Source organism: Scyliorhinus torazame, chromosome 6 (assembly GCF_047496885.1).
Source record: "Scyliorhinus torazame isolate Kashiwa2021f chromosome 6, sScyTor2.1, whole genome shotgun sequence".
Classification (NCBI taxonomy): Eukaryota; Metazoa; Chordata; class Chondrichthyes; order Carcharhiniformes; family Scyliorhinidae; genus Scyliorhinus; species Scyliorhinus torazame.
Window position 1 is genome coordinate 44,477,047 of NC_092712.1, and position 13,608 is coordinate 44,490,654.

The 13,608-nt window shown below is 48.0% G+C and overlaps 1 protein-coding gene across 1 annotated transcript in view; it reads right to left on the reverse strand.

The window, feature by feature from the left end:
- rheb (Ras homolog, mTORC1 binding) overlaps window positions 1-7,204 on the reverse strand; it is a 159,408-nt gene extending 152,204 nt beyond the window's left edge. Inside the window, exon 1 of the mRNA XM_072508162.1 lies at window positions 6,820-7,204. Coding sequence (XP_072364263.1) covers window positions 6,820-6,871 — 52 coding nt within the window. The 5' untranslated portion in view covers window positions 6,872-7,204. The remainder of the gene's footprint in view (window positions 1-6,819) is intronic.
- Between the last annotated feature and the right edge of the window lie 6,404 nt (window positions 7,205-13,608).

The window sequence follows — 13,608 nt, forward strand, 5'->3', positions numbered from 1 at the left end:
GCCAATCAGGTCATATATGCTCTGGAGTTGACGCTGATCAGACTTGTACTGAACGTGGCAGGGAGATCTCTGACATTCTTATGCCTTTGAAAGCAAGTCTGGAAAGAGATGGCTTTTGTTGAGGTTCATTCTGAGCAGTTCTGTAACTCAGGACTCCGTGTCCTACAGGCTGTTTTCAGGGATACACACTTGGATAAACTTTAATAGCAAGCACTTGGAAAGCAGTGGCAGGATCAGAGTCAGCATGGATTTACAAAAGGGAAATCATGCTTGATAAATCTACTGGGATTCTTTGAGGATGTAAAGTGTGGAGTTGATGATGGGGAGCCAGTGGATGTGTTTTATTTGGACTTTCAGAAGACTTTCGATAAGGCCCCACATAAGAGATTAACATGTAAAATTAAAACACATGGGATTGGGGTAGTGCATTGAGATGGATATAAAACTGGTTGGCAGACAGGAAACAAAGTGTAGGAATAAACAAGTCTGTTTCCAAATGACAGATAGTTACTAGTGGGGTACCACAGGGATCAGTGCTAGGACCTCAGCTACTCGCAATATATATTAATGATTTAGCTGGGGGAACTAAATGTAATATCTCTAAATTTGCAGATGACATAAAACTGGGTGGGAGGGTGAGCTGCAAGGAAAATAAGCTGTGGAGGGTATAGAGTTGCTTCAGTGTGATTTTGAAAAGCTGAGTGAGTGGGCAAATGTTTGGCAAATGCAGTATAATGTGGATGTGAAGTTATTCACTTTGGTAGCAATAATGGGTAAGCAGATAATCTGAATGGCCATAAATTAGATGAGGGGAAATGTGCAACGCGACCTGGTTGGTCTTGCACACCGGTCACTGAAGGCAAGCATGCAGGTGCAGCAGGCAGAAGGCAAACAGTATGTTGCCTTCATAGCGAGAGAATTCGACCACAGGTGCAGGGATGTCTTGCTGCAGTTATACAGGGTCTTGGTGCAACCACACCTGGAATATTGTTCAGTTTGGAACTCCTGATCTGAGGAAGGATGCTCTGGCCTATGGAGGGAGTGCAGCAAAGGTTTTCCAGACTGATTCCTGGGATGGCAGGAGAGACGTACGAGGAGAGATTGAGTCAGTTAGGATCTAATGGGGGGGGGGGGGACCTCATAAAAACCTACTAAGTTCTAACAGGACTGGACAGGGTAGATGCAGGAGGGATGTTCCCAATGGTGGTGGAATCCAGAACCACTATCAGAGGATACGGGGTAGATCATTAAGGACTGAGATGAGGAGAAGTTTCTTCACTTGGGAGTGGCAAGCCTGTGGATTTCCCGATCACAAAGCAGTTGAGGCCAAAACACTACGTTTTCAAGGAGTTCAATATCGCTCTTGAGGTTAAAGGGATCACAGGATATGGGGGGAAAGCAAGAATAGGTTACTGAGTTGGATGATCAGCCATGATCATAATGAATGGCAGAGCCAGCTCTAAGGGCCAAATGGTCTCCTTCTGCTCCTATTTTCTATGTACTTTGGTCTGCACCAAAACCTGGTGTTCCAGTTCAAAGAGCTCTGAACGTGTTGCAGACCAGCACATTCCAAGGACAACATGTTAAGCAACACACTAACCTGAGACAGAAGCTGCAAAGGCAGTGGGGGGAAATGCCACTGTCCACGGCCCTCCTGCCATAGTACATCAAAAGGTGATTACCCATGTAAACCCCTCAGGCTTTATGGTTAAGAGAATGTTTGACATGAAATATAATTATACACTGTAAATATAATTGGAAATGCAAAGTGCAGCACCTCATGTACTGTATTGGAAGAAACCTATCTATATTACATTATGCCAAGTTTGAAATGTTATATAATGTACTTCTACAATTTTATAAGTAGATTTTTATTTGGGGGGGGGGGAAAGAGAGAGAGAGAGAGGAGGAGGAGGGAAGAGTTTCTCTCCAAAAGGTGCTGTCTGGCCTGCTTAAGTATTCCCAGAATGTTTTGAATTAATTTCAGATGATTTTCAGCCTCTGCAGTTTTTGCTTTCACACATTCATTCTCCTGGCTGGTGAGATGATGGAACCGATCTCCAGGTGCCATTACAATACCCAACTGCCAGAATACATTTACTGTGGGAATAGCTCCCTCATCAACTAGTTTTGCCTCCCTCCCATACAGCTGAGTCTTGCTATAATGGAGAAATTAGACTGCAAATGTTAATCAATACTGGAATTCAAATCAGCCTAATTGCAAATCCTACTGCTCAGCTGCTGGGCCTGCCAAGTCACCCCACAAGAGATCTCTTAAATGTCAATCCCACTGTTGATGGGTCTCTGTAACCGTGCAGAATAATAGGAGAATCATTTCCAATTACTTTTGCAACAGCATAACAATACCACTTTGTGAACATAAAAGCTTAAAAGAACCGTTAATAGTTTCCAACAGTGTGAATGCTCTTCACTGACCAAAATAATGCTGCAAGTTGCCCTTAAGATTAATGCAAGTTTTGCAGGCTGAATTTAATAACATTACTTGCATTTGATTTAACAAATTTAAGGACTAGATTTTACATTTAAGTAACAAGTGCTGAAGAAGTACTTAAAGAATTTAACTTTCTCCACTCCCTGCAAAGATTAGTCAGCTATTAAGTTACAAATCATGCTCTAAATATTGTTTTTAATGGGAAAAGTACTTCCTTGATAACATTAGAAACAGCCCAAGTATAAAAATCAATTGCTTTACAAGAATGCCACAGATAAGCTGAATCCTAATACCCACAATCATCAGAAAAGCATCTCAGTGGATCAGTTTAACATATAACTGGAGGCTCATGCTTCCAGTTTTGATTTTGAAAAATGATATTCAGATTATATTTGACTTTTCAAACACAGGTCCAAAAAAGAAACATTGAAAATGTTTAAAATCTCAATTTGATGTGCATGTTAGGGGTATTCAGTAACAAGCAAGTAGAAGAGAAAAAAGGTATTACGCCGCAGGGCGCATGGGTGGACGGGAAGTAATATGTTAGCATGGATAGAAGATTGGCTAAAACAGGAGAGTCAGGGTAAATGGGTAATTTTCAGGTTGGCAAAGTATAACTGGTAGTCAGAGATCAGTGTTAAGACATCTACTATTTACAATATACACCAATGACGCAAGAAGGGACTGAGTGTATCGTAACCAAATAAGATACAAAGAAAGTAGGAAATCTGGTAGAGGGATTTTGGTTTCCTTAGACATGAAGTTAGCATATGGGGGTACATCATGTAGCTGGAAGGTAATTGCAAGTCAGCCATTATTGCAAGGGAAATAGAATATAAAAGTAAGGAAGTCTTGCTAAAATTGTACTGGCAATTAGTGAGACCACACCAAGAATACCACAGACTGTTCTGATCTACTTATTTAATAAACACATTTGCATCGGAGAAGGTTCACAAGGTTGATTCGGGGTGAAGCGGAAAGGTTGAGCAGGTTGGCCCTAAACTCATTGGAGTTCAGAAGAAGGCTAGTTGTTCTTTTTGAAACACAAGATTCTCAGGGGGTCTGGCAGGGTGAATGCTGCTAGTACGTTTCTCCTCGTGGGGAAATCTAGAATTAGAAGGTAAACTTTCAAAATAAAGGGGTCCCCATTTAAGACTCAGATGAGGAGGAATTTCTTCTCGAGGGTTGTTAATCTTTGGAATTCTCTACCACAAGGTCAGGGGAGACTGGGTCATTGAACATAATATTCAAGGCTGAGTTGGACACATTTTACACGGATGAGGGAATAGAGGGTTACTGGTTTGGGATGGGGGGGGACACTGGAAAGTGGAGTTAAGGGCGAAGGTAGATCAGCCACAATCTTATTGAATTGTTCAATGAGCTACCTGGCCTACTCCTATTTTGGACGTTATGTTCCGTCTCCTTAATCCTCAGAATATTGAACAGAAAAAGGAAGTAAGAATTTCTGGGAAACCAAAAGCAGCACTGAACTCAATTTTCTACCAGAGAATAATGCACTAAAGAGCGCAAAATTCAGATGATTTGAGATTTAAAAAGCAAGAGTTTGGTAAGAAATATTCTGAAAACAGCTAATTACAGCCGATAAAAGATTCTGCAATCAATGGGAAACTCTGAAGAATAACAGTGAATTGATATTAATTGCATCTTAGGTGAACCAAAGTGTCATGGTTGTTCATTACAGTACGGATTGAATATAGATACTGCAATTTACTGACATTATAAATCCCAGCTTCAATGCAGTTCAAATTTAATACCACCTCGATTCCAATCATGGGTTAATTGTCAACAGTTCGTCCTCTCTATCTGTCACACACACACACAAAAGCAGGTCATTTTTTAAAAAAACACAACCAACAGACAAAGACCAACAGGTTGGAGTACATTTCAAGGGCATAATTCAACTCAGGGTTGAGGTGACATTGTAACCAGTGAACAGGCAGTTTATCAATGTCACATCAATGGCCTTGACTATACATACATTCACACATTTACCAATGCTCATTTCTAAACACTTTCGTAGCTCAAGTTGTTTCACATTTGACTCAACTCAATATCTTCAAAAACGCAAAAGTCACTTATTAGTTAGAATATAGTGCAGAAGGAGGCCATTCGGCCCATCGAGTCTGCACCGACCCACTTAAGCCCTCACTTCCACCCTATCCCCATAGCCCAATAACCCCTCCTAACCTTTTTGATCACCAAGGGCAATTTACCATGGCCAATCCACCTAACCTGCACGTCTTTGGACTGTGGGAGGAAACCGGAGCACCCGGAGGAAACCCACAGAGACACGGGGGAAACGTGCAGACTCTGCACAGACAGTTGGTAAGTTGTCAGCTCTGAGCTTGGCATGACACAAGAAAAGCTGACATTGCCCATCTTGCATCGAGAAAATCTGCACTGCTATAGTAGCAGTGGCAAAGGTGCAAGCCCTCACTGAATAAACCAGTTTCAGAGGCGCAGGAATTCTTTTCTGCAACAGAAAAAATGCCTGCAGCTCAAAGTCAGAGGGAAATATAACCTTGTTGTTTAGTCAGAACCGGCTCATAATTCCAAACACCACCGCTTCACAAAAACACCAAAAGTTACAGCCTTATAAGTCAATCCTTTTTCCCCACATCCAGAATTCACCCCAAACTCTGGATGCGCTAAATATATCAAAATGAAACACTACATAAGACAATCGCAGCATTTATCAAAAACATTTACCTAGTAACATAGAACATACAGTGCAGAAGGCGGCCGTTTGGCCCAGAGTCTGCACCGACCCACTTAAGCCCTCACCTGCGTATCCTGACAAATCGAAAATTATAGATTTGACAGTATAACCAGCCTACAGTAGCACCAAACCCTTCCTCGCTTTCCAACGTTGAAGCATCAAGGCAGTTTATTTTTCTGTTGGCTGTTTCATGGTAAATCTCGATCTACCAACAATCCTCAATTTGAAATCGTGCAAGAGATATCACATACATTTGTTTTCCCCCTGATACTGAATAGCCATTGCTGCCATAAAATTACCCTCATTGTTTAATTAAAATAGATTCCAAACAATATGTTGAAAAAAATTACAAAATGAAACGGTGGAATGAGAGATTGCAACATCGAGGCCAGGTGCAGGGTAAAAAGCCCATATAAAGTAACAGCCATTTCCAGAAAGTAAAATGCACCACGTTTCACCCGCACTTCTGAAGTTAAACCAAAACATTGCCTAGAATCAGGTTTTCAAATCTAAGCCCACATACCAAAAATAAATGAAATCAGTTGTGAGAAAAACTATTTTAAACCTCCCCCCAAAAAAATGCCCATTTATGGAATGAAACATTTTGATAAAAGACATGCCACAAACATACACAAATTCCGGGAAACACGAGCTCTTCCTAATAATGCTCGTATTTCTGTACCAGCTGGCAGGGAAACGCTAAAACAAAGCGGGCGACTGGGGGAGGGAGGGGAAGCTAAGGACAGTCATTACGCGAGATTAGGTTTCCCAGAGAATTCCTTTGTGAGTTAAAGCTGATGGAACAAACCAGAAAAACACTTTTAACGTGCATCATTCACTGACACACCATGCAAGAGAGATGTCCCCCCCACCCACCCTACCCAAAAAGGAAAGGCAGTCTGTCGTTGCAGGAGACGAGCTAGTCCAATAAATCCTCGCCTCCAGAGAAAAAAAGGAGGGAGAAAAAAAAATACCTTTAAAGTTGTCGCCGGCAAACTGGAGGCAACGTTATTTACTACAACCGGTAACACACCACCACCACTCGGTGGTTAACCAAAGTAGAGGAGGAAGGGAAGTCAGCCATTACACGAGGTTAGTTATTCCAGAGATTTAATCTCAACACACACATTAAAAATGGTTGCAAGATCCTCCAGGACAAGCAATAACACTGCCAAACGATGAGTTTAAGGGAAACACAAGATAAATTAAAAACCAGCTGCAAAGAATTTGTGGAATCATTAAGCTCCCTTGCACCGATGCACGAAAATGAGTTTACACCACAGGCAGTGAGTTTGTGGAAATAGACGTTTTAAAAAGTTGCGAGGTCTTCCGCGGCCAGCAACGATGGGAATGCAGATATTGGCGAGGAATAAAATTACTGGTCAAGTTAGCCCGGTGCTGCTCCACAAAAGCAGCGCTGTTTCCCTCCCTCCCTCCTCCAGAGCTGCCCGTTCCCGGCCCCGGGCCGTCGGCACGGGTTGCCCGGGCGAACCAGGAGTTGGCCAGATCTTGGTTGGGGTGGGGGGGGGGGGGGGGGGGATCAACGTTTGCCAGCGATAGACCAGCCAGAAAGAAGCAGGGCTTCGAGGAGGAGGCGGCTGTGCCCAGGAAGGAGCCTTTTACTCACCCACTGATCGGTATCCCAATATCGCAACCTTACGGGACTTCGGCTGCGGCATGTCAACAACGTGGCTCGAGCCCAAAGAGAAAGTAAAATAATAAATTGGGTAATTTATTCCTTTAAAAATTCAACACAAATTACAGGCCAACAACCCCCCGGAGAAAAAAATCCCAACAGGGGGGGGGGGGGGGGGGCAAGGAACTTATTACTTCAATAACAAAAAAAACTACATCGATATATTTTCTTTTGAAATAGATATATAAAGTTTAGAAGGGCCCAAAAAAAACCCGGTGATTGGCGTCCGGCTGAGGGCTGTATCTGGAGGGTATGGGTTCGGCAGAGACTGAGTGGCGCAGCTCCCTTTTCCCTCCTCCCTGACCAGATTCAACCGGAACCTTCCATTCCGCTGCACCCGCCCCCCTCGCCGCAACCCATTGGGCCGGCCCGGCCTGCTTGACGTCGGCGCGTACATGACTATTGGCCGACTGGCCTGTCATTCATCTCTGCTCCTCCCGCGGGCCGGCCGGAGGTGGAGGGGAGGAGAGGGGGGAAACCAACTGGTTACCCAGCAACGTCCGGGGCTGGTCTGTTTCCCCCCTCCCCACGCCAGCCTCTTACCCGCCCGCATTGGTTGCTGGGAATTGTAGTTCCCTGAAGGCCTCTATTTAAAACAAACATTTGCTGCCAAGCTGACAACAGCAAACTTAAAACAACAACAAAACTGCCGGTTATCCGCAGAAAGGCAAGCTGAAATCTAAGATAAAACTGGAAATGTTTGGAAATCTTGATTTTCTATTTCGTAAGGAATTGGAGCTGGAGCAGGCCATTTCGCTCTCAAACCTGTTATGCCTTTTATTAATAATAATAATCTTTATCTTTATTATTGTCACAAGTGTGGTGAGCCACGTATAGCTACGTATGGCTGTTGTATAAATGTTCACTATTTTTAAAAAATATATATTTTAATAAAGTTTTCAAACACAATTTTTCCACTTTACAAATCAACATAAGAGACAACACAATAACTGATAAGTAACATTATTTAAATAAAATAGTGAACTAGGAAAGTAACAAAAAAATAGTGCTCCCCCCCCCTTCTCCCCCATCCCCCAGTACTCGTCCACTGCCGGACACGACCAGAACATATGTGTGTGGTTCGCCGGGTTTCCCAAGCACCTCCCGCACCTGTCCTCCACTCCGAAGAACCTGCTCAGCCTTGCTCCCGTCATGTGTGCTCTGTGTAGAACCTTGAACTGTATCAGGCTAAGCCTGGCACACGAGGAAGAGGAATTTACCCTACTTAGGACATCAGCCCACAGCCCCTCCTCAATCTCCTCCCCCAGCTCTTCTTCCCATTTTCCTTTCAGCTCCTCTACCAGCGCCTCCCCCTCGCCTCTCATCTCCTGATATATTTCGGACACTTTGCCCACCCCAACCCATACCCCCGAGATCACTCTATCCCGGATCCCCTGTGTCGGAAATTCCCTCGCCTGTTGCCTCGTAAACGCCCTCACTTGCATATATCTAAAGATATTCCCCGGGGGCAACTCATACTTTTCCTCCAGCGCTCCCAGGCTCGCGAACGTCCCATCAATAAACAAGTCTCTCAATCTCCTAATTCCTGCCCGATGCCAGCTCTGGAACCCTCTGTCCATCCTTCCTGGGACAAACCTATGGTTATTCCTGATCGGGGACCACACCGAGGCACCCCCCTATGTCGCCTCCATTGCCCCCAGATCCTTAAGGTTGCCACCACCACTGGGTTTGTGGTATACCTTTTCGGGAAGAGCGGTAGCGGCGCCGTCACCAGCGCCTTTAGGCTCGTTCCTTTACAGGACGCCATCTCCAGCCTCTTCCACGCCGCCCCCTCTCCCTCCCTCATCCACTTGCAAACCATCGCCACATTGGCGGCCCAGTAATAGTCGTCCAGATTCGGCAACGCCAGTCCCCCACTTACCCTGCTGCGCTTCAGGAACCCGCTCCTTACCCTCGGGGTCTTCCCTGCCCACACGAAGCTCATAACACTCCTATCTATTTTCTTAAAAAAGGCCTGAGTGATCAAAATGGGGAGACATTGAAACACAAAAAGAAACCTTGGGAGGACCATCATCTTTACCGCCTGCACTCTGCCCGCCAGTGAGAGCGGCAGCATATCCCACCTCTTGAAATCCTCCTCCATCTGCTCCACCAGCCGCATCAGATTAAGTCTGTGTAGAGTTCCCCAGCTCTTGGCTGCCTGAATCCTCAAATATCGGAAGCTCCTTTCCACTCTCCTTAACGGCAGGGCGTCTATCCCTCTTCCCTGGTCCCCGGGGTGCACTACGAAAAGCTCACTCTTCCCCATATTAAGCCTATATCCCGAAAAATCTCCAAACTCCCTCAATATCTGCATAACCTCTGTCATCCCCTCCACAGGATCCACCACATACAGCAGTAGGTCATCTGCGTAGAGTGACACTCGATGTTCCTCTCCCCCTCTAACCACCCCCCTCCATTTCCTCGAGTCTCTCAATGCTACGGCCAGTGGTTCAATTGCCAGCACGAACAGTAATGGGGACAGGGGGCACCACTACCTTGTTCCCCTATGTAACCAAAAGTACTCCGATCTCTGCCGATTTGTGACTACACTTGCCACTGGGGCCTCATAGAGGAGTATGATCCAACTGACAAACCCCTCCCCGAACCCAAACCTCCTCAACACCTCCCATAAATACTCCCACTCTACCCTATCGAATGCCTTCTCTGCATCCATCGCTACCACTATCTCTGCCTCCCCCTCCGCTGGGGGCATCATCATCACCCCCAACAGCCGTCGCACGTTGACATTCATAGATTCATAGAATTTACAGTGCAGAAGCAGGCCATTCAGCCCATCGAGTCTGCACCGGCTCTTGGAAAGAGCACCCTACCCAAGGTCAATACCTCCACCATATCCCCATAACCCCACCCAACACTAAGGGCAATTTTGGACACTAAGGGCAATTTATCATGGTCAATCCACCTAACCTGCACATCTTTGGACTGTGGGAGGAAACCGGAGCACCCGGAGGAAACCCACGCACACACGGGGAGGATGTGCAGACTCCGCACAGACAGTGACCCAAGCCGGAATCGAACCTGGGGCCCTGGAGCTGTGAAGCAATTGTGCTATCCACAATGCTACCGTGCTGCCCTATTCAATTGTCTCCCCTTTACAAACCCTGCCTGGTCTTCATGCACCACCCCCGGGACACTTGGCGTCTACATTCAGGAACGAGATAGGCCTATCTGACCCGCATTGCAGCGGATCTTTATCACGCTTCAGGATTAGTGATATCGTCGCCTCCGACATTGTCGGGGATAGAGTCCCCCCTTCTCTGGCCTCGTTAAAGGTTCTCGCCAGCAGCGGGGCCAACAAGTCCACATATTTCCTGTAAAAGTCCACCGGGAACCCGTCTTGTCCCGGGACCTTCCCTGCCTGCATGTTCCCCAGCCCTTTAGTCACCTCATCCACCCCAATTGGCGCCCCCAGACCTGCCACCTCCTGCTCCTCCACCCTCGGGAACCTTACTTCGTCCAGAAACTGTTGCATCTCATCTTGTCCCTCCGGGGGTTGGGTCCTATATAGCCTCTCATAAAAGGTCTTAAATACCTCATTTACCTTCCCTGCTCTCCGCTCCGTAGTTCCCGTTTCATCCCTAGCTCCCCCTATTTGCCTCGCCGCTATCTTCTTACGAAGCTGGTGGGCCAGCAGCCGGCTCGCCTTTTCCCCATATTCGTATCTCATCCCCTGTGCCTTCCTCCACTGTGCCTCTGCCTTCCCTGTGGTCAGCAGGTCAAACTCCGTCTGAAGTCTTCGCCTTTCTCTATATAGTCCTTCGTCTGGGGCCTCCGCATATCTTTTATCCACCCTCAAAATCTCCCCCACTAATCTCCCCCTTTCTTTGCCCTCTTGTTTCTCCTTGTGGGCTCTAATGGAGATCAGCTCTCCTCTAACCACCGCCTTCAGCGCTTCCCATACTACCCCCACCTGGACCTCACCATCGTCATTGACCTCCAGGCATCTCTCAATACACCCCCGCACCCTTCCACAGACCCCCTCATCCGCCAATAGTCCCACAGCCAGTCGCCAGAGTGGGCGCTGTTCCCTCTCCTCTCCTAGTTCCAGATCCACACAGTGCGGGGCATGGTCTGAAACGGCTATGGCCGAATACTCCGTTCCTGCCACCCTCGAAATCAGTGCCCTGCTCAAAACAAAGAAATCTGTCCGGGAGTATACCATATGGACATGGGAGAAAAAGGAGAACTCTTTGGCCAACGGCCTTGCAAATCTCCACGGATCCACTCCCCCCATTTGCTCCATAAACCCCCTGAGCACCTTGGCCGCTGCCGGCCTTCTTCCGGTCCTGGATCTAGACCGATCTAACCCTGGATCCAGCACAGTATTGAAGTCCGCCCCCCCCCCCCATTACCAGGCTCCCCCCCCCCCCCCCCCCCCCCCCATTACCAGGCTTTTCCAGGTCCGGGATACGTCTCAGCATCCGCTTCATAAATCCCGCGTCGTCCCAGTTCGGGGCATATACATTTACCAGCATGACCTCCTTTCCCTGCAATCTACCACTCACCATCACATATCTACCACCGTTGTCCACCACTATATTCCTAACCTCGAACAACACCCGTTTCCCCACCAATATCGCCACCCCTCTATTTCTTGCGTCCAACCCTGAGTGGAACACCTGTCCCACCCATCCTTTCCTTAACCTAACCTGATCCGCCACCTTCAGATGCATCTCCTGAAGCATGACCACGTCTGCCTTCAGTCCTTTTAAGTGCGCGAACACTCGGGCCCTCTTAATCGGCCCATTTAGGCCTCTCAAATTCCACGTGATCAGCCGGATTGCCCCCCCCCCCCCCCCCCCCCCCCCCCACCACCCCCACCACCACCATCCCCGCCGACTAGCCATCCCCTATTCTAGGCCAGTCCCCCGTCCAGGTCCCGCGCACCCACCCCTCCCCCAGGCGGCGCCCTCCCGTCCCGACCACCTCTTCCCTTGCCAGCTCCCTCTCGCTCCCAGCAGCAGCAACCCAGTTGACCCCCACCCCGCTAGATCCCCATCTAGCATGGTTACTCCCCCCATGATGCTTCCGAAAGTCAGCTGACTCCAACTGACCCCGGCTTCCCCCGCTCTCTCCTTGACCCCCCCCCCCCCCGTGTGTGGAACTCTCATCCTCCTTGAGCCTATGTTCCCGCCATCATCTCCCTAGCGCGGGAAGAAACCCGCGTGTTATAACCTACCTACTTACCATTGGCTGGGGACTAATGACAATCCCACAATCCTGTGGGAGTATGAGCTTCCCCAATGAGGGGGGCGGTGAAACCATTAGTAAACTCCAAGTATAAATAAAGCTGGCCAGTATGGAACCAGCAGGAAGGAGTGTGCAGCAAGGGAAGTTGCTGCTGCTGTTATATATATATATATATATGTTATTGTAAATAAATGTTATTGCTTTGTATCCTTAAAACTCGTGCTGGATTCTTCGTGGCCGTCACAAAACTGGTGACGAGGGTTAAAGTGAATAGCTGTCTACACTGCTGAAGCCACCTCCCTGGATTTTTGTTGGATACAGGTTGGAAGTTGTTTTCTATTATACCATGCCTCTGTACGGACGTTTGGATGTTTTTGATTCTGCGCTGGAAAGCTGGAACCAGTACACACAACGGATGCGTTACTATTTCCGGGCAAACAATATCACCGAAAACGAGCGCCAGGTGGTCATATTGCTCACCGCCTGCGGCCCGCATACGTTTGGGGTGATTAGGAGCCTTACGTACCCAGCTGCGCCGGACACCAAAACGTTTGATGAACTTGTGAATATAGTGGGGCAACATTTTAACCCAACCCCATCCACGATAGCCCAGCGTTAATGGTTTAATACCGCTGAGAGGACCCCTGGCGAATCCCTTGCCGATTTTCTATCCAGGCTACGCAGGATTGCGGAGTACTGTGACTATGGTGAGATCTTGTCAGAAATGTTACGTGACCGTTTGGTTTACGGTATTAACAATGCGGCCACACAGAGAAAGTTGTTAGCTGAGCCAACATTGACTTTTCAACAGGCCATTCAAATACTATTGTCCCGAGAGAGCGCAGAATGAGGAATGCAGGAGCTACAGGGAATGGAAGTGCATGCCTTGGGGCGCAACCCCTTCCGTCCGAAAACGTCCCCCCGCACTCCTGCGGTACCCTGAGCGAGGCAACGTCCGGACCGACGCCAGTGGCCGTCGGACATTCCTCCCCGAAGGGAGCCTTCTCCAGAACCAATGGATGAGGAGCCATGTCCGTGTCAGACTTGTAGGCGCCGACCCCATTGCGAACGGCGGTCCTGGGGGCGCCAGAGGCGCCGTCGTTCCGACCGAAACTGGGACCAGCCCAGGGGCCGTACCTTCCATGTGGATGCACCTGCGGCGACTGCTCCTGAGGACATGGAGACGGAGGATGACTGCCTGCAGCTGCATTGTGTGGCAGCTCCCCGTGTGGCCCCCATTAAGGTGACAGTACGGGTCAATGGCCACCCGCTTGAGATGGAGTTGGACACTGGCGCAGCGGTCTCCGTAATCGTCCAGAGGACATTCGACCGCATCAAGCAGGGTATACAGACCCTTACATTAACCGACTCACAGGCCAGGTTGGCCACCTACACGGGGGAACCACTGGACATTGCAGGAACTACAATGACCCCTGTTGTTTATGGACGCCAGGCGGGGCGTTTCCCACTTATCGTGGTGCGCAGCCATGGGCTCAGCCTGTTGGG